Raw genomic sequence first — 22061 nt, 5'->3', positions numbered from 1 at the left:
GACAGAGAGAATTGGGCTCTTTGCTAAGGAAGGGCTCAATCTCAGGCCCCGGGAACCATGACCTGAACAGAGGGAAGATGCTTAACTGAGTCATCCAGGTGCCCCCAAGTATCTTTTTTTATGTCCATCACTCTTTTAGCTCGTCCCTCTTTTTTTTTTTTTTAAGATTTTATTTATTTATTCATGAGACAGAGAGAGGGGCAGAGACACAGGCAGAGGGAGAAGCAGGCTCCATGCAGGGAACCCAGCCCGATGGAGGACACGATCCCAGGACCCCGGGGTCACACCCTGAGCTGAAGGGTGATGTTCAACCACTGAGCCACCCAGGGATCCCCATAGCTCATCCCTCTTAACTATAGAGTCTCTTATGGTTTGCCTCCCTATTTTTATCTTACTTTATTTTTCCTTCCCTTTCCCTGTCTCTATTTTGTTTCCTAAATTCCACATATGTCCCCCTCCTCCTGTGTCTCTGCCTCTCTCTCTCTCTATGTCTATCATAAATAAATAAATAAATAAATAAATAAATAAATAAATAAATAAATAAATAAATCTTTTTTTAAAAGAACTTTCCACATATGAATGAAATCATATTTCTTTTTCTGATTTATTTCACTTAGCATACTACATTCCAGTTCCACCCACATTGTTGCAAATGGCAAGATTTCATTCTTTTTGATGGCTGAGTATTATTCCAGTGTGTGAGTGTGTGTGTGTAGCTACATACACACACACACCATCTTTATCCATTCATCATCAGTCAATGGACATTTGAGCTCTTCCCGTAATCATAGCCACCACTTATTTCAAACTTAAAAATAGTAATTTCAAACCACGAATTCATATATTAAGATGTGAGATTTTTTTGAGGAATAATTTACACACATCACTGTATACAACATGATTAGCATACATATATAGTGAAATGATTACCACAAACAGATTGATTGATTGATTGATTTTAAAGATTTTATTTATTTATTCATGAGAGACACAGAGAGGCAGAGACACAGGCAGAGGGAGAAGCAGGCTCCCTGCAGGGGAGCCCAATGTGGGACTTGATCCTGGGTCTTCAGGATCATGCCCTGGGCCGAAGGCAGACAAGCGCTGAGCCACCCAGGCATCCCAATTTTCTCATTTAGATACAGTAAAAAAAAAAAAAAAAAAAAAAATACAGTAAAATCCCTTCCTTAATAACAGTATCATATGCTAAATCAGTACAGTTAGAAGCTTCAAGCATTTTCGATCCAAAGGACTTTACTACTGACTAATTCTCTACCTTTATCTGGCATAGTAGACTTCAGTTTCATGTAGTAGAAGGTGCTTTTTATTAGTATATTTAACTGTGGAAAGAACACAGTTTATTTATTTATTTTTTTTTTTTTTAAGATTTTATTTATTCATAGAGACACAGAGAGAGAGGCAGAGACACAGGCAGAGGCAGAAGCAGGCTCCATGCAGGGAGCCTGACATGGGACTCGATCCTGGGTCTCCAGGATCATGCCCTGGGCTGCAGGTGGTGCTAAACCGCTAAGCCACCCGGGCTGCCCAAGAACACAGTTCAATCAAATTTTACCTGTATATAAAAATCAGAATGGGGCACCTGAGTGGCTTAGTTGGGTGTCCAACTCTTGGTTTTGGTCCAGGCCATGATCTCTGGGTCATGGGACTGAGCCCCACATGGGGCTCTGCCCCCAGTGCAGAGTCTGCTCCTGCTTACTCGCTCCCTCTTCCTCTCTCTCAAATAAATAAAATCTTCAAAAAAAAAAAAAAAAAAAACAAGGGACACCTGGGTGGCTCAGCAGTTGAGTGTCTGCCTTCAGCTCAGGGCATGATCCCCAGGGTCCCGGGATCGAGTCCCACATCGAGCTTCCCGCAGGGAGCCGGATTCTCCCTCTGCCTGTGTCTCTGCCTCTCTCTGTGTCTCTCATGAATAAATAAAATCTTTTAAAAAGAAATCAAAAACTGGTAAGAAATGTTAGGCAAAATACTAAGAATAAATACGTTTAGACAATCCAAGTTTTGAGGATAGCATATTAGGTTATTTCATTTCTGGATTACTTTATCATTTAAATTCAGCAAACATTTGCATTACCACATACTAACAATTTGGTATTTAAATCTTGTGAGTTTTTTCCTTACTGGTCATTTATAGATCTTTAGGAATATGATTAGCCAGGTCTTTAGTTTTCTAATTTTGTTCAAATTTTTAACCACTTAAAAGTCTGCAAAAGCAAATGCAGATTACACCATTCTTTTTCCCTTAAAGCACCTTGGTGACTGCATCTGTGCAAAAATCTAAAAAAAGGAAAAAAAAAAAAAAAAAACTTAGCTACAGTTGAAGGTGATGTACACAAAATGACATTAATAAAGTGTAATAGGTGCAATTTGTAAACATAATTGTGTTTGTTTTTTCTCTTGCAATTTTTTTTTAGGTGGACAGGAAGGATAGATCAGAGCTTACTCTCTCCTAAAGTTTGTCTTTAAGATGTCTCCATGTTTCCTGCCCGCACCACCACTCCCCCCTCCCCCCAATACCACCAAATATATTAAAAATCTTGTCTCATTTTGTCTTTTCAGGATCTCTTCCACATTCCTCCTTCTTATAAAAGCACAGTAACATTATCCTGGAAACCTGTACAGAAGGTTGAAATTGGGTAAGATATATTTAAAACAGATTTAAGTATTCTAATATTCACGATTTATAAGTATGAAAACCTGAATTCAGTTGTTACATTTACTACACAAAATGGTACCTTATCAGTTAAATAATCTTAATAAGATGTTAAAGTATGAGTATTAGAAGCATGACTTAAGATATAAGGTCTAATTGCAGTATGTATGGAATAAACTAGTGGAATACAACCCTGGAATTTTCAGGCTTGTCTGTGTTCCTATGACATAACTAGACTTCTGACAAGTTTTACAAACTCAGTCACTTGCCCTTACAGTCTTTGTAGCTACATATTCCAGATTATTTTAAAGCCTTGTAAATGACCTCTGGTATTGTCTGTATAACTAAGGCACAGATAATTTGATAACTCAAAAGGTATTTCCTTTTTTCTGATATGAGTATCATCTTTAGGATGTCTTTTGTGAGTGATACACTAAATTACAAGTGTATTAATAGCGTCCTGGTAATAGAATTTTTTTATTGCCGTTCTTACCATTGTAGGCAAAAGAGAGCCAATGAAGATACAACTTCCGGTTCACCACCCAAGAAATCTCCAGCAGGACCAAAAAGGGATGCCAGGCAGATATATAATCCTCCTAGTGGGAAATATAGCAGCAATTTGGGCAACTTTAATTATGGTGAGCGTTTCCGTTTGGGTACAAGCAATATGAGAAATTAGGCAGAAATTGTGTCATACTTGATTTTAATAATGATCTATACTAACATATACCTCTTTCCACGGACTTTTCTGAGTTAGCTTGGGGAACTAGAGCCATTGGGGTAACAAGTTCCCCTGTTCCTATCTAACCCTCCCTGTTGGGCTCACTGACTTGAGCATGCAATACTTAGAAAAGAACTTAGAAAAATATGCCTCTTGTATTCAGAGGAAGGAACAAAACAATGGAAGTTGGCATGAAGCATCCATTCTTGGTTTTCCTTGTAACTTCAAGACAAGACATTGAATGCATTCTCCCTCGGGAGTAGATACAGCTGCTGACAGATGTGGTGATCTTAATGATCCCTCTTAGACCTTATCTGCCTCCTGCTTGTCCTTCCATCTTCTTAAGTATTTCAAAAGGAGAATGCATGGAAGTGGAATCAAATGTTTAAGAGTGTCATCTGGCAAGGAAGATGTGTCCTGTTGCAGTCTCTCCCTCTTGCCCAGAGTGCAGACTCCCTCTCCGCGTTAGCCATTGGTGCCAGGAAAGCTTCCCACTAGTCCTTTCTCTCCCGCTGCTGTGGAAGAAGCGAGGTTTGGCTCGTTTGACTTACACCCTCATAGATTCTTTCAAAGAAGAATGGATGAAAATATCACCAAGTCCGCTCCTTGATCCTGCTTTAAGAAGACCGAGGTTAATAATACAACCACATATGCTTATGACTGGTCTTACCAGTCAGAATTAATTCTGCAGTAATTATTCTTAAAGCACATTCTGAAACACATACTCTTTATAATCATTTCCAAGGTAAAATAATCATGACATTAAAGTCTTCGTGCAAAAGCTAAATTCCTTTAATACCTGAACAGATTATAGAAAGGCAGTTTTTAGATTGTGAAATGACCCTTCCACTCCACTCAAAGATCACTGAGTTCTTTTTACTTGTTATGTAAATGTGCATTTCTTAGCCTCTTTTCTTACTTGGAAAATAGGGATAACACAGAACTCTTAAAAACTTCAAGTAAGAAGGGGGGAGAGAATATCTGTGAAAACATTTTGTAAATGGAAAGGATTCTACTACTTCATTGCAACAAAGATTGTTTTCACTTGTATGATTTAATGTGGTGTCTATCAGAATTATTCTTAAAATCAACTATTTTCTCAATACTACCCTCATTTGAGTTAAACGAAAGTAATTAGGAGCTATGGCAATACAAAGAGGAATTGTGTTGTCATTTAGGCAGGTGAGTTACTCTGGAGGTTCCATGAGGATTCTGCGCTATGAAGCTCATTGCCTGCCTGGTAGTGAGAATCCAGTGACACAGTACATGTGAAAAAGAGATGGGAAAAATGCAAAGCCTTTGCTTGTAATTGTTTTTCACTGTCAGTAAAGAAAATCTGAGTCCCTTACAACTTCAGTTCATAGTCCTCAAAGTAACAAGGGCAGAACAAACATGCCTGTGAATTGTCGTTTTTGTCTGATAATAACAGCACTTTAGTATTCCTTTTTTTATTTTAAGATTCTATTTATTTATCCATGAGAGACACACACACACACACACCGCGAGAGAGAGGCAGAGGGAGAAGCAGGCTCCATCCTGGGACTCCAAGATCATGCCCTGAGCCAAAGGCAGATGCTTAACCGCTGAGCCACCCAGACACCCCCACTTTAATATTCCTAAAAGGGTCGATCTTGTTATTTAGGGTGGCGGTCATAAACAGAATTACAAAACAAACTGAACAATGACTTATTGGAAAGTAGCAAAATTTCTGGTAGCATTTTACATTTTGGAGTTGAATGTTAATAGGTTATAGTATTCTCACAGTAGCAATTTCAAGAGTTTTCTTGGCTTTCTTTCACTCATTCAGTTGAAAACAGTTCTTGATCCTAGAGACGAGGTTTGGTGGACCTATTTACATCAAGTTTTCTTCCATCTTTTTTATTATCTTAGGGAACTGAGAATGTGTCCCAAAGAAAGAAGCATGTTGCTTTTTTTTCTGGATGTCATTGCCTCAAAATTGGAGGGGAGAACATGTTTTGTGTTCTTACTGTCATTTAATGCTTGGATTTTCTTAACCACATTTAGCACGATCATTGTAATTTCACTTTTCTGTGTCAGCCAAGCTCACGTTTTGTTTTTTTCTAAAGACTGCTTGTATGGCTTTATGGTTTTTTGTTTTGTTTTTGTTTAAGACATGTATGCTGAGGGGTTAGGAACTTGATTCTTTTTGGTTATTAGAAAACCAGGTAGTATTACTATACTGTCCTATTACAGTGAAAGAAATAGATGGTGCCAGTGTCACAGGCCTGAACTTCATCATCATGGAAGAGAAACCAGATTTGGTGTTTGATCTTTGAGTACAGGCAGGCATATATAGACTTTTTTTTTCCTTATCCAAGTTTATCACTTTACTAATCAAGGTCTCTCAGTTAACTTTCTGGTACATTTTCAATCAAAGTATTTACAAACACCTACTCATGGTTAGTTTTCCCTCCTGCATACAGAGCTGTCCAGTAACCCAGAAGTACTAAACATGCTATATTTTGTGACTTGTGTGCTTCATCTTTTACCTTTTTAGAATGTAAAAATAAAGTATAATTTTAACTGAAAGCAGTGGTTTTTCAAGTTAGTAATGTAAGCTTGAAACCACTGCAAAGATCCTGAAAGTGCAGAGTGAATGGTGCCTCAGGATGGAGCCCTTCAAAAAAAGAGTATTTGGAGATTCCCTGAACTGTAGAAATGGCCGCATCCCTTGCAGATCCAAAAGAAGTAGCACAGAAAAGATAACCATATCAAACAACATGTTTTTACAGTGTGGGTAACGTACTCATTAGATATAGCTGAACAATTGAGGGTAGCTCAGTTCTGTGTATTGATTGAAAAACAATTTTGGTAGTCAGTTAGCTTCTAGGTAATAATGATATCTATGAAGATGTTAATTTGCTAAGTGGTTTGTTAAATTAACTGAAATGGTTTTTATAATAAGTACAGTTGGGAGGAAATGTGCCAACATATGCATGGATGAGGCCAGGTCTTAAACAGTAAAAAAGAATGCAAGTCTCACTGCCTACATACTCCCTGATGTAGTTCCTGCATCAGTTACTGGGAGCATCTTACCCTCAGACCACCTATGATTTTCTGGATATGTTCAGGGAGTAATAAATATGGTGGTTTCATTTACACGGCTTTCAAAGTGTTCAACTTAGGAGAATGTGCCACGACATTAAAGAGTGACCATGACTTTGAGTCAGATCCCATTCTGTTAAACATAAATATTGGCTAAGTTGGGGAAAGGGCTAGTTTTCTAACTCAGGGTTGCTGGAGAAAGAAAAAAAAGATTAAAACATTACCCAAATAAGGTAACTATATTTCTAGCCATAATGGCAAAAAGAAAGATTGCAACATGGACTTAATAGGAATTTTATAAGCATCCGACATTATGGATCCAAACTGGCAATCCCAGGTGGTTTTTATTGCTCCTAACAGGATTGCTACAATGAGGAAGTTTGAAAGTTCAATGAAGAGATTTGATCTCTGGAATTAGAAATTTGAGACTCTTTGTTATGTATGATAAAAAGTCCAACCTGGCTGATAATTTTAATCAGTTTTTTTTTTTCCAGAAAAGAAAGACTCCTTTAAGGAATATTTCTCTGGAGCTGTAAGAGAGAGTAACCAATGAATGAATCAAAGACTCATTCTACTCTGTGACACAAGTGACTTAATTTTTCTGCAAAAGATACACTTAATTTACATCCGTGATCTAAACACTGTATACATAATCACCTTTCTGGCTGTACTCTGAGCAGCTGATTAAAGCAGTGAGAAAAGCTGTTGGCATTTATATCTGCATTTTTGTGAGTCCAGGTGCTTGAAATATTATGACCATAACAAATTGCCTATTCACTGCATTTGAAAAGTACGTTCTTCAGTCTAGCCTAATTTTTCAAAACTGATCATTGATAATTTAAGACATTTTGCATTTGTAGCACAATCTTTGGAAGGCCAATGGCCTTTTTGCTAATTCCATATTAAATATAGAATTTGTTATCATTTAACTATCTTTAGTAGTGATAGGCATCAAAATAAAGAACAAAGAAATGTAGTCATAACATTGTCATCTTGAGATATCTTAGTAGTGGGATACATATAATTGGGTACCAACTCTGAACTTCTTTGACAACTTGCCATATGTGCTTTAGTATATACGTTGCCCTGGTTTTAGGTACAGATTGAATTTGTAGACTAGCGTAATACCAGCGCCGCTTTTATAGAGCCGACTGCTACACTCAAAGCTACGAGCTCCATTTCTTGTTTCTGCTGTGCCATGAAGTCCTGAGCAGGACCTAAACCCTTGTTCGCTTTTTCGTAGAGCAGAGAGGAGCCTTCAGGGGAAGTAGAGGTGGCCGAGGCTGGGGAGCACGAGGAAATCGTAGTCGGGGAAGACTCTACTGAATAAGACATCGCATTCTTCAGCATTGTCATGAGCTTAATATACTTAAATTCTACTACTCATTGGATTGCCGGGGATGTCCCTTTAAAAGGACTGCTGCCTTCAGCTAAAAACTTAATGTTCTTTATACCTTTGTATGTATGATCTACTTTTGTAACAGACCATGGTTGTGTCCAAGGTAAAAACCACAGTGATATTTTTGGATGCTTTGTCCACGATCTTGACTTGTTTTTGCAATATCATCATTACTCAGACTTCATATTGTGAATCTTTTACTTTCAAACATCTTGGTAATTTGTTACTGAAAGCTATTCAAGACTAAAATGTAATGAAATTCAGTCTATTTCTGATAACTGGTAAAGATGATCAGTTGAAAGGTTACTGATTTCCTCTACCCTCTTCCCCCCCCCCCCCCCCCAATATATGGAGAAGAGTCATGGTCAATCATTAACATTTTATTTTCATTGTTAATTATAATAAAGCTGCTAGGCATTTTCTACCTAGTGTTATAAAAGCAAAATACTTACCAGCTTTCTTAAAATGTAGAAATGACATTGCATTTTGAGGAGGAAGTAGGTTGCTTTGCACTGCTTACTTAACTCTTCTCCATATGTTGTGATATAAACTTTTGACTATGGGATCTATTTGAATAGAAATGTGTATGTATAATATACATACGTACATAAGCCTACGTGCATATGTGTGTGTATATATACATGCGTGCTGTGAAACTTGACTACACAACATAAATCATTTTTTTAAAATTCCTGGAACGGGTAGTCTTTGACACGGTGATGATCCTTTTGAGACTGAATCCATTATTAACTTGTTGCCTAGGTTTTCCTCCCAGTAGTGAGGGATTTTGAGTCAGTTGCACTTACATGATTATTGTTATTTAAAACTAAAAATAAACAAAGGCTGCATTTTCAAAGATAAATTTGGAGATCCCTGCTGGAGAAATACAGCCAAAATATTGAATCTGATGTACATATAGGTTTCTACAGGATGAGATAGAATAATTTAGAATTTGGGGATTTAATAACCAGGGCAACCCAGGAAAAGTGACTTGAAAACATGGTGTACCAATAAGCAAGGGATGCTCTCTCGGTTTGCTTTTGCCACTTTCAAGATTTTAACTTCTCAGGTTATTAATCAAAATTATTGTATAAGTTAGCTAATAGAACCTTTAGGTTAAAACAACAGACGGGGGGTTTGTGGAGTGTTTAATGTCATGGGCATTTTTTAGTAGCCTAGGCCCTTTGCTCTGCATTCGAATGTTTCATATATTTTTGTTCCACAGTTAATCTTCCCTCCCCAAGTTTGCTATTCAAATTCAATGCCTGAATGACATTTTCTAGTAGTTTGACATATTTTTTGAGGAATAGTTTGTGATTCTAATGCAGGTGTCTTCATTACTGTTACCTCTACATTGGGGAAAAAAGTAACACCCCTTTGTTAGAATTACTGCACATGTTTATGGGGAAAATATTTTTAAAGACTAGAATGATACAAGTGAGCAAAAGAAGTTGGTCAGCTTGACTATGGAGTGGTGGCAATAATCTCTAAAACATTCCAAAAGAGTATGAGCTGAACCTAAGCTCCCTTGGAATCTGAGCAGACATAGGAACATGGAATTGCCATTTGAAAACTGTGACCAGATAGTCTGGACCTCAGAGGCATCAGCCGTGGCCTAAAGCCATTTCAAGTACAGAAACTGTATTGGGACTACAGTTATATAAATTTGAACATTAAATGTAACTTTTCCTCTTTTTCTTTTTTAAAGCATATTTGTAAACTCAGAGGTGAGCAGAAGTGACTTTACCTTCTCAAGTTTGATACTGAGTTGACTGTGTTCCTTTCTTTACCACCTCATTGTTCCCTCTACCTTTCCTAAGGCAATAGTGCACAACAACTTAGGTTATTTTTGCTTCAAAAATTTGAAAGAAAAACTTCATGCCATGATTTTTTTTTTTTGCAAGACACCTGTTTTCACCTTGTTCAAATGTAAATGTTCCCTTATGCTTTTGAAATAAATTTCCTTTTGTAATTTTGTTTTGTGTCTTGATGTGTTATGATTATGACTCCATTAAACATTGATCGCTTCTCCTGTGCCAAGCAGTGTATCAGACCATGAAAATAAAAGATGGACAAGTTATGGCTCTCCCTTCAAGGAGCTCAGTCTTGCAAATTATCTTTAATTCTTTTTGGAGATGTATTTTTAAAAGCCGATACACTCTTCTGAAAAAAAAAAAAAAGGATTTGGCTATTTTTATTGAAGCAAAACATCAGATACATATTTGCCAAATCATTATGAAATAAGTAACTTCCATCTTCAAGTTAATACATAAAGCAAGTCGGAACTTCTTAACTACCAGTCTTTACTAAAAGTCTTCCTGAAGTAGCACCAAGAATGGGTAGGAGTGTCCTAATGCCAAAATTTAAATGGATCAGAAAAGATAATTCCCGTGGTGATTACATCCAGGCCGACAGCTTTACTGGCACATGTATGCCGAGACGGCCAAATCTCTGTGTCCGTCATTTCTTGCCTGGAGTTTCATAACGGCCTTCTAATTGATCTCCCTGCTGTTACACTTGACTCTTTTACAGCCTGTTCTAAACATGACAGCAGAGAACCACTCCTATTAAAGCTGTTCAGTGGCTCATTTCCGAATATAAATCAAAAACACTGCCATGGCCTTTCATCCCTGCCCTCAGCTGCCATCCTTCCTCCCCATCCTACTGCCCCAGTCAGTTAACTTCCTAGAGGCTAGGCAAAGACACTCCTGCCTCAGGGATTTTGCACCAGCTGTTCCCTCTAGCCACTCTCTTAGATCTATTTGTCTCTCCTTCAGGTGCTCAAAGATCACCTTCTCAAGGAATCTTAAATACTGCAATACCCCTTTCTGTCCTGCCAAAACTCCAAATCCCACTTACCCTACCACATGGCCTCTAGAGCCTTTGCGAACCTCTAACACTGTACAGTTTGCTTGTAATGTTCATTCCGTCTCTCCCTGATAGAATGTAATGGGGCTCAAACGCCACAGAGGTAAGGATTTCTGTATTTACTCACTGATAATCAGAGCTACCTAAAACAGCACCTGCTACATAGTAAGCTTTCAATAAAAACTTAAAGGCAGTGTTTTAGATTCTGGGAATTTAGTGGTGAACAACAGAGGCAAACTCATGGGAGCTCACATCATATTGTGCAGGGCCTGATAAATAAGCCGATTTCAGAGAGGAATAGTTTGAAAACAAGCATTCCAGTGTGACTTAGCATAGAAAAAAACCGGAAACGTCCCAAAAGAAGTATTTTGAGCTGAGACCTGGATGATGATCTGGAGCCAGCCTAGTGAAGATGTCGGGGAAAAGCATTTGAGATGGAAGCAACAAAACCTGCAGAACACTTGGCTTTAAGAGCACCAGGCTGCACTAAAATAAAACAATAAAAATGAGGGCCAGGGGCTATCCTAAAGCTTTTAGATTCCTAGTTTCAATCGCTGGATTCCTAAATTCCTCATCTATGACAAGGAACTACTTTCAATAACTCAGAGGGCACTGTGCTCTCTGATCCTGAAGCATATTCCCTCTGTCTGGAAAATCACTGTTACCTACCCCCCCCCCCATACTCCACCCCCATTCATCCAGCTAACAGATTCATCTTTCAGATCAGACTAGATTTCACTGTCCCCAGGAAGCTAGCCTTTCCTCCAAGTTGGGTACGGGACCATCCACTTGTGTGCTCCCCAGGCAACATGATCTCCCCATGTTAGGACCCTTAGGAAGAACTCAAAGCAGTTCTGTGTGAGTGGAAAACAGCAAATGAGATTGAATTCTAACAACTGTGATAGAAACTAAAACTTAGACTAATGAAATCTAATTTATCAAAAATCTAAGAAATCGTAGATTCCTAGTTGTACATTTACTCTCTAAAACTAATTAATACAATCACAAATAAGAAAATCCAGTAAAATTCTAGTCATAAAGACTTGATATTACAAACAAGATCTGAGACAAGGCCTCGATAGAATATTACATACAGCTTCACTTATTTCTCAAGAAATAAGTAGAAAAGGAACAGAAAAGACCAAATTAAAAAGGGGAGGGGATGGTATTGCTATGAGGAAAAACTAAAATCTAGCTTGTTAATAAGGTGATGAGGTCAAAAAAGCACAAACTTAAAAAAGGTTTGAATAGAATGAACCTGGATTTGTCATCAAGTGAGGATACTGAAACTTGAGAGTATGTGGAAATAAAATCCAGGGGTGGGGGCAGGGATGACCATCAGCTACTTACAGAATGGAGGGTCACAATACAATTACCCCATAGAAACTGTCCTCCCCAAATATATTAACAGCTGCAAGGCTTTTAATAAATTAACATATGATAAATCTGTATCAGGAAAATTCATTTGAAGCTGACCATTAGAGCAGCCCTGGTGTCACTGTGAACTAGAACCCTGGGCTGACTGGACATTTGGCCTCATCCATCTAGTCCTCATGCTGCAGACTGCTTGATCTATTTGGCAAACTACTTCTAAATGAAATTACTATATTTAGGTATCCACAGCCTCCCCTTTTGAAAATCCTGTTCACTTTGCATATAGCTGTTGGGGAGATACATCTCTATAGCCCTTGCAGCCATAACTAACTTGTGTTTTAAAATTAAACATTTAAGCCACTAAAATTTAAGTTGGTTTACCAAGAAGCAAAAGATATTCAGTAAACAGATTTTTTTTTAAAGATTTTATTTATTTATTCATGAGAGACACAGAGGGAGAGGCAGAGACACAGGCAGAGGGAGAAGCAGGCTCCAGGCAGGAAGTCCAATGCAGGACTCAATCCCAGAACCCTGGGACCATGCCCTGAGCCAAAGGCAGACACTCAACCGCTGAGCCACCCAGGTGTCCCTCAGTAACCAGATTTTAAAACAGAATGTTAACTCTCTCAGGTATACTTATATCTTGTATTTTCTCTAAGGAATAAAATCTTATGGAGATTTTCTGCAACTTTCAGATAAAATGGCCCAAAGGAGGAAATAATCCAGAAAGTTCATTTTACCATTGTCTAATTCTTAGCTTCAAAAATTCTATACTTTATAGAGATAGTAAGTAAAAGTCAAACTAACCAAGCTTTCTGGAAGATACAAGTATATTTATATAGGAAATGCTTCCTGACATCAGATGCTAACAATATATAACTGAAAAAAGAATTAGGAGTTTACAAAGTACTACCAAAACAAACAAATATACAGGCCAAGATCTCTGATGAACATAGACATAAAAATCCTCAACATAATATTAGCAAGCTGCATTCAACAATATATTAAAAGGATCAGTCACCACAATCAAGTGGGATTTATTCCAGGGATGTAAGGATGGTTCAATATTTGCAAATCAATCAGTATGATACACCACATTGACAAAGGATAAAAATTTAACATTTTAACAAAGGATAAAAATCAATGATCTCAAAAAATACAGAAAAAAGCATTTGGCAAAATTTAACTTCTGTTCATGATAATAACTCTCACCAAACTGGGTTTACAAGGAACATACCTCAACACAATAAAGGCCGTATTATGAAAAACCCACAGCTAACATCATACTCGATGGTGAAAAACTAAGAGCATATCCTGTTAAGATCAGGAACAAGACAAGCTCGTCCACTCTTACCACTTTTATTCAACATAGTACTGGAAGTCCTAGTCACAGCAATCAGACAAGAAAAAGAAATAAATGGCATCCAAATTGGTAAGGAACAAGTTAAACTGTCACTATTTGCAGATAACATGATGCTATCCATAGAAAACTCTAAAGACTCCACCAAAAAACTATAATAAGTAAAAAATAATTTCAGTAAAGTGAGGATACATAGAAGTCAATTGTGTTTCTATATGCTAATTCTGAAGTAGCAGGAAAAGAAATTAAGAAAACAATTCCACTTACAATTACTCCAAAAAGAATAAAATACTTAGGAATAAACCTAACCAAGGAGGTAGAAGACCTGTCCTCTGAAAACTATAAAACACTTATGAAAGAAATTAAGGTAACATAAACAAATAGAAAGATACTCCACGCTCATGGGCTGGAAGAACTGTTAAAATGTCTTTACAATCCAAAGCAATCTACAGATTCAATGCAATCCCTATCAAAACACCAACAATCTTTTTCACAGAGCTAAAGTAATACTAAAATTTGCACAGAACCATAAAAGACCCCAAATAGCCAAAGCAATCTTAAGAAAGAACAAAGTTGGAGGTATCACCATCCCAAATTTCAAGACATACTACAAAGCTGTAATAATTAAAAACAGTATGGTACTGGCACAAAAAAAGACACATAGGTCAGTGGAACAGAATAGAAATCCCAGAAATAAACCCATTTTATCAGTATTCTTATCTCCTCTACAATAGAGGAGGCAAGAATATACAATGGGGAAAAGACAGTCTCTTCAATGAATGGTGTTGGGGGAAATAGCTACATGCAAAAGACTGAAAACAAGACCACTTTCTAGGTATGTCTCCTAAGGCAAGAGAAACAAAACAAAAATAAAGTATTGGGACTATACCGAAATTAAAAAAAAAAAAAAAAAACACTTTTGCACAGCAAAGGAGACCTCCAACAAAATGATAAGGCTGCCTACTGAATGAGAGAAGATATTTGCAAATGATGTATCTGAGGCATTAATACCCAAAATATATAAATAACTCACACAACTCAACACCAAAAAAAATCACAAGAAACAAATAATCTGATTTAAAAATGGGTAGAGGGGGACACCTGGGTGGCTCAGTCAGTTGAGCGCTCTTGGTTTCAGCTTAGGTCAGAATCTCGGGAGTTGTGGGATGGAGATCCACACTGGGCTCCACACAGTAGGGAGTCAGCTTCCCCTCTCCCTCTGCCCCTCCCTTCCACCACATGTGCACAAAAATAAATATATATTTTTTTAAGTGGGCAGAGAGAGGACCCAAATAACATTTAAAAAAAAAATGACATGCAGTTGACCAACAGACACACAAAAAGATGCTCACCATCACTAATCATCAGGGAAATGTACATCAGAACCACAATGAAAGATCACCTTATACCTGCCAGAAGACTAGCTGTACCTTATAATAGATCTGGAAAGGGAAAGCCAGGAAAGGATTTCAGGCTGGGAACAGGATGAGCAGAAGTACTGCTATGTGGTAGTGTGCAATGCCTAGAACAGTTCAGTAAGACTAGTGGGGCAGAATTTGGCAGCCAGGACCCGAGGCAGTCAGAATTCTAGGGTGACCACCAGTGATCCTTGTCCTCATAAAATCCCCTCCCTTGAATGTGGCCAGAACATGTGAACATGACATCATGCCTGTGATACATCATGATACACAGCAAGAAGGAATTTTTGTAGACATCATGAAGGTTAACAAATTAGTTGATTTTGGGTTAATCAAAAGCGAGATTATTCAGACAGATCTTATCTAATCACATGAGCCCTTTAAATCTGAGCCTAGAGGGACGCCTGGGTGGGTCAGTGGTGGAGCATCTGCTTGTGGCCCAGGGAGTGATCCTGGAGACCAGGATCCAATCCTGCATCCGGCTCCCTGCATGGAGCCTGCTTCTCTCTCTGCCTATCTGTGTGTCTCTCTGAATAAATAAAATCTTTAAATAAATAAAATCTATAAATCAATCAGTCACAGCCCAGAGATCAGAAATGGAGGAAGGCAGAGAGTCGCAGTGGGGATTTTCACGCTTCCCTTGAGGGACTAACTGCCACGACGAGAAGGCCACGGTAGCAAGGAATGGTGGGCGGCCCTGGAGTCAGCAGCCAGCAAGGGAACTGGGCACACCGGGCACACCTGGCACACCGGCAAAGGGCTGACTTTGAGAGCCTGAAGGAGGCGCCCAGCCTTACATGATCCCTGGGGGACACGGAGTCCGCAGGAGACCGCTGGTCTGGTCCACAGCAGGACACTAGTGCAGCATCCCCGCAGCGGGGCGCCAGGCAGGGAAAGCAGGGGCGCGTGGCTGTGAAATCTACGGCGGCCGTGATCCCGCCGCGTCCCAGCCTTACGCCCCTGCGTGTCCGAGAAACTGCCGAGGGCACACGTTTGTGATGTCGGGGCTTCTCGGATTCCTCACCCCCTCCAGCCACGCTCAGGCTCCGGGGTCAGCTGGGCCGGAGGTCAGCCCCGCATTAGCTACACTGTCTCGGCCCAGTTCCCGGTTGGCGGCGCCGCTGCGGGTGAAATCACTGAACAGCGGACGACGGTGCCTCGACTCTGCAGCGTCAGACACAGGTAAGGGGACTTACTTACTGCAGGTAAGGCGCTGAGAGCGGGGACACTGACTCCCCACGTCTGTGTTCCAGAATTCGGGGTCGCTTCCTACTGCCCGTGCCTAGACGCTCAGGTACCCCGTACAAGGAACCCTTGGCGCTGGTCCCCCTTTCACCTGTAGGGCTCGCCTGTCTGTCGCCCGCAGGGCACCCCCCCGCCCCCGGCCCCCCACTCCAAGCCCTCCCCGGGCGGCTGCTCTCTGCTCCGCCTGCACCCTTCCGCACCCATCACCGGTATTTCAGCTGCCCAGTGTCCCCCTAGGGCCCCCCAGTGTCCCCCCAGGTCACCCCAGAGTTTCCCCAGGTCCCCCCAGTGTCCCCCCAGGGCCCACCCAGTGTCCCCCCCAGTGTCCCCCTCAGGTCTCACCCAGGGGCCCCCAGTGTCTCCCCAGGTCCCCCCAGTGTCCCCCCAGGGCCCACCCAGTGTCCCCCTCAGGTCCCACCCAGGGCCCCCCAGTGTCTCCCCAGGTCCCACCCAGTGTCCCCCCAAGGCCCCCCAGGTCCCACCCAGTGTCCCCCCACTGCCCCCAGGTCCCACCCAGTGTCCCCCCAGGCCCCCCCCAGCCCCCGGACTGCACGCTGCCCGGAGGTTGCATTTCCCCACCCGCCGCCTAGCAGGGCTCTAGACGCCAAGGGCAGGTAAGACAGGAATGTCCGTGGCTTCCATCCTCTAAGAGAAGCTACTTTCAAATAAAAGACCAAACCCGGGATCCCTGGGTGGCGCAACGGTTTGGCGCCTGCCTTTGGCCCAGGGCGCGATCCTGGAGACCCAGGACCGAATCCCATGTCAGGCTCCCAGTGCATGGAGCCTGCTTCTCCCTCTGCCTTTGTCTCTGCCTCTCTCTCTCTCTCTCTCTCTCTCTCTCTGTGTGACTATCATAAATAAATAAAAATTAAAAAAATAATAATAAAAAAAAAATAAAAATAAAAGACCAAACCCGAAGAGCAGCGCTGCGGCCCCTGCTTCCGCGGGAGGCGGCGAGGCTGGGGCGCGGGCGGGCGCCTCGGGGCGCGGACAGCGGCGGGGCCCGCACACCCGGAGGCGGGGATCCTGAGGCGGGGAGCCCGAGCAAGTGCTGCCCCGGAAGGCACTCCGCCCGGAGCGGGAGCGGAGCCCAGGTGCGCGCTTCTGTAGGTCTTTTCTTTTAACGATTTTATTGACTTCTAAGACACAGATGCTCAGGCGGAAGGGAAGCAGGCTCCCCGCGGGGCCCGCGGCGGGGGCGCATCCCAGGACGCCGGGGTCGCCTCTGCACACGCACATGCCCCAGAATGTGCATTCCTAAGTCCGCCCGGCGGTGCCAAGGCCGCGGCCCCGCGGACCTCGCCTGGCGCCGCCACCCCTGGGCCGTAGGGCTGACCCCCCGCCTGCGCGGGACACCGACAGCGGGGAGGAGGGTAGCCCAGGAACGTGTGCGGCTCTCGGGCATCCCCCCCACCCCCACCCACGGCGGCGGCGGCGGCCCCCAGCGCCCCCGGGACCCCGCCCACCGCGCGCCCTGGCCCCGCCCACCGCACCTCCCGGACCCCGCCCACTGCGCCCCAGGGACCCTGCCCGCCGCGATCGCCCCCGAGGCCCCGCCCCGCGCGCGCCCTGGCCCCGCCCCCCAGGACCGCCCCGTCCCCCGCGCCCCTCGGACCCCGCCCCCCCCCCGGAGGGACGCCCGCTCCACCGCCCGGGTCGGCGCCCAGCCCTTCCCCGAGCGCTTTCTTCTCGGCTGCAGGACAGCGCCGGAAATAGCAATGAGATAAAAGGGGAGCCTCGGTTTTATTAAGCGCGCATACAGGCCCGCCTGGCCCCGCACACAGAGGCGCTCCTTCCGGCGGGGGCTCCCCCCACCCCCAGCCCCCTCGGACTCCCACGCCGCGGGGCCGCACCGCGCGCAGGAAACAGCCACAGAAGAGCGGTCTCCGACCTGAAGCCAGCGGCCGCCCCGGCTCCTCCTCCTCCTCCTCCTCCAGCGCCGACCTCCCCAACATGGCGGGCGGCGGGGGCCCGCTTCCGCTTCCGGGGCCAGCCGCCGGGCCGGGGGCGCAAGATGGCGGCGGCAGGAGGGCCCCGCGGCCGGTTCGCGCTGCCGCCGGGCTCCGGCCCAGGCTGGCTCCTCAGCCTTTCCGCCCTGCTGAGCGTGGCGGCGCGGGGCGCCTTGGCCACGACGCACTGGGTCGTCACGGAGGACGGGAAGATCCAGCAGCAGGTAGCGGCCAGGGCGTACCCCCTCCGCCCGCCCGCCCGCGCCCCGGGGAAGGGGGATGCCCAGGTCGGGCTCCGCGCGGCCCCGCCCAGGCCTGCCGCGGCCCCCAGCCCTCCGGCGGCGGGGCGGCGCGGGGACAGGCTGTGTCCGGGCTTTGGGGAGCGCTCGTGGGTTATCCCGGCCGCTGTGGGTCGCGGCCCCGGCCCTCCCCGGGCAGGGGCAGCAGGTGGCGGGCCCGGCGCCGTGACCGCCTGGGCCCCCGAGGCCCCCGCCGCCTCCCCCACGTGCCGCAGCCCGTCCGGGCACTGCCGTGACCCCGGCCGCCCGGGCTCTGCGGGGAGCGCCCCGTGCACTCGGCGCGGTCTCCGCACCTGGCCCCCGGGAGGACGTGCGCTTCCCTGGAGGCGCGTGTGCCCGGACGGACGGACCGCCCCGAGGACAGCAGGCTTTCCTTACATTAACTTATGACTGCCCACATTTTTTTTTGTTTATTTGTTTTTATTTATTTCATTTTTTGGTTTGTTTGTTGTTGTTTTGGAGCGCTGCTGCTGCCTGCACAGCGCGCGTGTGCGCTCCGCCACGGAATCCCGGGACCCGAAGGACGCGCAGCGGCTGAGAGCAAAGCCTGGAAAGTCCAGCGGACTTTCAGGCAGTGGAGCGAGTGACTCGTGTGTCCCCCCTCGGGGGGGGTGGGGGTCGGGGAGCTCCCCCGGCTCCGAGGGCGTGCTCCTTAGGGCGCGTAGCGGGCAAGGTCGGCTTTTGCACGGACTGAGGTTCGCGTGTAGCTCTGCCTCCTGATGGCAGGTTCCACCCCAAATATAGCCAAATGAGCCAAAAAACCGTTTAAAAGTCGGTGTCGAGTATTGGTGAGTGGGGGACTGACTCCCCACGGGGTGGCTTTTTCTCTGTGCCTAACTTGCGTTGGAAGACATGCCTCTTTCGTGGCCTTACCATCTGAGATTTAACAGATAGGTGTGCGTCTTCCGAAAAACCTAGAAAACACTGCAGGTTCACTTCTTTAACAGCAAATTGGAAATCATTAGGGAGTCCTGGCTCCCCCACCCTCTTGTCTTTTGTTTCCTGATGATAGTTGTCCCTGAGGCCCTCGTGAAGGGATGCGTGGAATTAAGTCACCCCTGCTGCAATTTGGGGAGCCCTTCTCCTATTGGCTCTTCTGCAATATTGTTTTTGGCCACAGCTATTTATACGCTATGACATTGACTTCTCCTTCCCATTTTGGTGTCCTGCCTCTCAGCCGAGGAAGTAGCCCATCTGAAAAGTGAAAGCGAGTAGAAATGTATTATTTGCTGAATATTGCAGCGGGAAAAGTAGAGCCTGGTTTGGTTTCTTTAAAAAAAAAAAAAAAAAGAATTGTTTCTCTTTGCACGTTGGATACTTATGTTTTAGTAGGGAAAGGTAGGGGATACTAGGGATTCGCCTGAGGAAGGGAGAAATCTGGAGACCCTTTTGGAAATCTGCCTGCCCAGTCACCCCTGCAGTAAGTAGCCTTAAAGTTAGGAAAGCAAGGCTCCTTTACTACAAGCTTTCAACAATTCTCTTTTTCAGTGAATTTCCCAATACTTTATAGCATTTACAACATTCAGTTGACAACCACAAAATTTTATATCAGAAGAAATAAAGTTGATGTCTGCAGCGTAACAAGAAGAGGCTGGGGGCTGCCAGGGTGGCTCAGTTGGTTGAGCAACCTGACTCTTGGTTTCAGCGTAGGTCATGATCTCCGAGCTCAGCAGAGTCTGTTTGTCCTTCTGCCTGCCCCCCAGCTCATGCACGCTCGAGTGCTCACTGTCTCTCAAATAAGTAAATAAAAATAAAATTAAACCTCAATAACAACAACAAGAGGCTAGAGAAGGAAAGTTAGATTTAATCTGAGGAGAAAAACAACACTTACAAATTAAGAGAGTTGAATAGGTGATCAGCTTCTGAGTGCCACGCAGGTGGCTGCACATATATTGTCTTGGCAATAACTTGAACGTAGGCAGAACCCAAACCTCAGTTTAGTTTGTGATTAATGCTCATATTCGTAAATGTTTATTAAAGAATTGAAAGATCCTTTTAGCATATGGACTTGGATATACTGCAGATCTATTCATAGGTTCAGAAACAAAACACTAAATGTGTTATATATGTGTCTGTGTATATATATACACACACACACACACAGTATTATATACATACGTATATACCTGACATACCAAATTCCTCGCTTCTGGTTTTTGGTTGTAGTATCTGAGAACAGAAGTGTGATTTTAGTTTTAAAGTGGTCTGATATCAGGGAGAGGGCTAAGGGCACACTGATAGAGCAATCATAGAATATTAGAGTGCCAAATACCTTTTGAAACCCATTGACTGATATCTGAACCTGTCCGAATTACATATCATAGATAATTGTTTTCCATAGTGAACTTGCACAAGTACTCATGAGTCAAAAATCTGAATTGCCCCAAGTATAGACTTACATAGGGATATTTAACATCACTATAGTTAAAGTTTTAAGTACATTGAGCAGTTCTTCCCAGGAGAGGAGAACATTTGTTTGGTATTTCTATTTCAAGCCTTAGCAAATGATAAAGATAGGCACCCACAAGTTACAGGACTGCAGACTTGCGAACATGCAAATGTATTGGAAGACCTAGATCTGTGAGGAGGTTGAAATGGGGCCTCATCAGAGCAAGGAAGCAGCTATTCCTGCAGTGGCCTCCTCACAGTCACAGCCCTGGTTGCTTCTGGCAGGAGCACTTAGCATGGCAGCTCAGGGAATTTGCTCCTTTCCACAACCCCTGCCTGAGCTGGGAAGCATCTCTTACATGTTTTTAGGTTCTGCGTTTACTGCCACTGATCTCCCCAGAGCATCGTGCAAGGAGTCCTAGAGCTGGGATGTGAGAGAATGCTCTGGTCTCTAAGTTCCTTTCCCATTGCAGTCAGGGAACAGCTAAGAAAAGGTGCTCCTCTTCTCTTCAACTTTATGCTTCTCTCCCAACTTCGGGCTTTGGCATACCTCTGATTCCCTACTGTCCCCTGTACCTGAATACCTTGCTTTCTTGAAACGAGGATCCCTGGGGTCCGTGGACTGAAGTAATGTAATGAGCTATTATAATATGGATATTAGGAGGATCTATACGTAACCAGGTCAATGGATCATTTGATTGATTTCATTGTGAAGAATAGGCTTTAAGATAAATTTTGTGGGTTTTTTTTTTTTCGTTTCCTTTTTTTCTATTTTTTTCTTCATCTAGTATGGCAACATTTATTTTCTATTTTTATCAAAACCGTCTGGAAAGTCACTTGAATAGAAGGTTAAATGAACTTTTGTGAATTAGCCTAAGAGCCTAACCATTATGTATTACATCATTTCTGTGGGAAAAAAAAAAAAAAAACAGTGTTTCATATGCTAAATTACCAGCTAACAGATGAATTCCTGAAATGTTACCAGTTTGTCTTAGATTTATTGAATTCAAGAAGTGGTACTTGAGTAAAAAAATAGTGCCTTTGGATAGTCTCTCCATAAGTGGAGGTCTAAAACTTTAGGTAAATAAAGAATATAATCATTGTCAACTCTTAAAACATCCTAATATTTCTTTTCTTGGCTACTGTTTCCCTCTTCTCTAATCTTAAAACCATAGAACTTTAGATTGGAAAAAAATTCTTAAGGGATATATAGTATAACTCAGGAGAGAAAGTTACTCAAAGTCACACAACTAATAAATAGCATCGCAGTAAGTAAAAATCTGCAGGAGCTTGCAGGTGAGCA

General features: G+C 43.4%; 2 protein-coding genes and 1 long non-coding RNA gene across 7 annotated transcripts in view; 2 read left to right on the top strand and 1 right to left on the bottom strand.

Annotated features, from left to right (window-relative positions):
• The window catches only part of API5 (apoptosis inhibitor 5), a 28977-nt gene extending 19144 nt beyond the window's left edge, over nt 1-9833 (top strand). Inside the window, exons 12-14 of one of the 3 annotated variants that reach the window (XM_025452525.3) lie at nt 2578-2654; nt 3173-3309; nt 7702-9833. In XM_025452525.3, the coding sequence (XP_025308310.1) occupies nt 2578-2654; nt 3173-3309; nt 7702-7784 (297 nt within the window). In that variant the 3' untranslated portion in view covers nt 7785-9833. Of the gene's footprint in view, nt 1-2577; nt 2655-3172; nt 3310-6952; nt 7647-7701 lie in introns of those variants that run through there. The other 2 variants (XM_025452528.3, XM_025452527.3) reach the window with 2 other exon arrangements.
• On the bottom strand, nt 949-18107 carry LOC112663513 (uncharacterized). Its single transcript, XR_003139306.3, has 2 exons — nt 18014-18107; nt 949-4004 (listed from the first exon to the last, which is right to left on the bottom strand). It is a non-coding gene; the product is annotated as an uncharacterized LOC112663513 (long non-coding RNA).
• Nucleotides 18100-22061, top strand: part of TTC17 (tetratricopeptide repeat domain 17) — a 116542-nt gene continuing 112580 nt past the window's right edge. For 2 of the 3 annotated variants that reach the window (XM_025452523.3, XM_025452522.3), the window contains exon 1: nt 18101-18295. In XM_025452523.3, the coding sequence (XP_025308308.1) occupies nt 18137-18295 (159 nt within the window). In that variant the 5' untranslated portion in view covers nt 18101-18136. Of the gene's footprint in view, nt 18296-22061 lie in introns of all 3 variants that reach the window. The other variant, XM_025452524.3, reaches the window with a different exon arrangement.

Source organism: Canis lupus, chromosome 18 (genome assembly GCF_003254725.2).
Source record: "Canis lupus dingo isolate Sandy chromosome 18, ASM325472v2, whole genome shotgun sequence".
Taxonomy (NCBI): Eukaryota; Metazoa; Chordata; class Mammalia; order Carnivora; family Canidae; genus Canis; species Canis lupus.
Note: the sequence above shows the minus strand (reverse complement) of the source record. Positions and strands in the feature narration are given on the sequence as shown.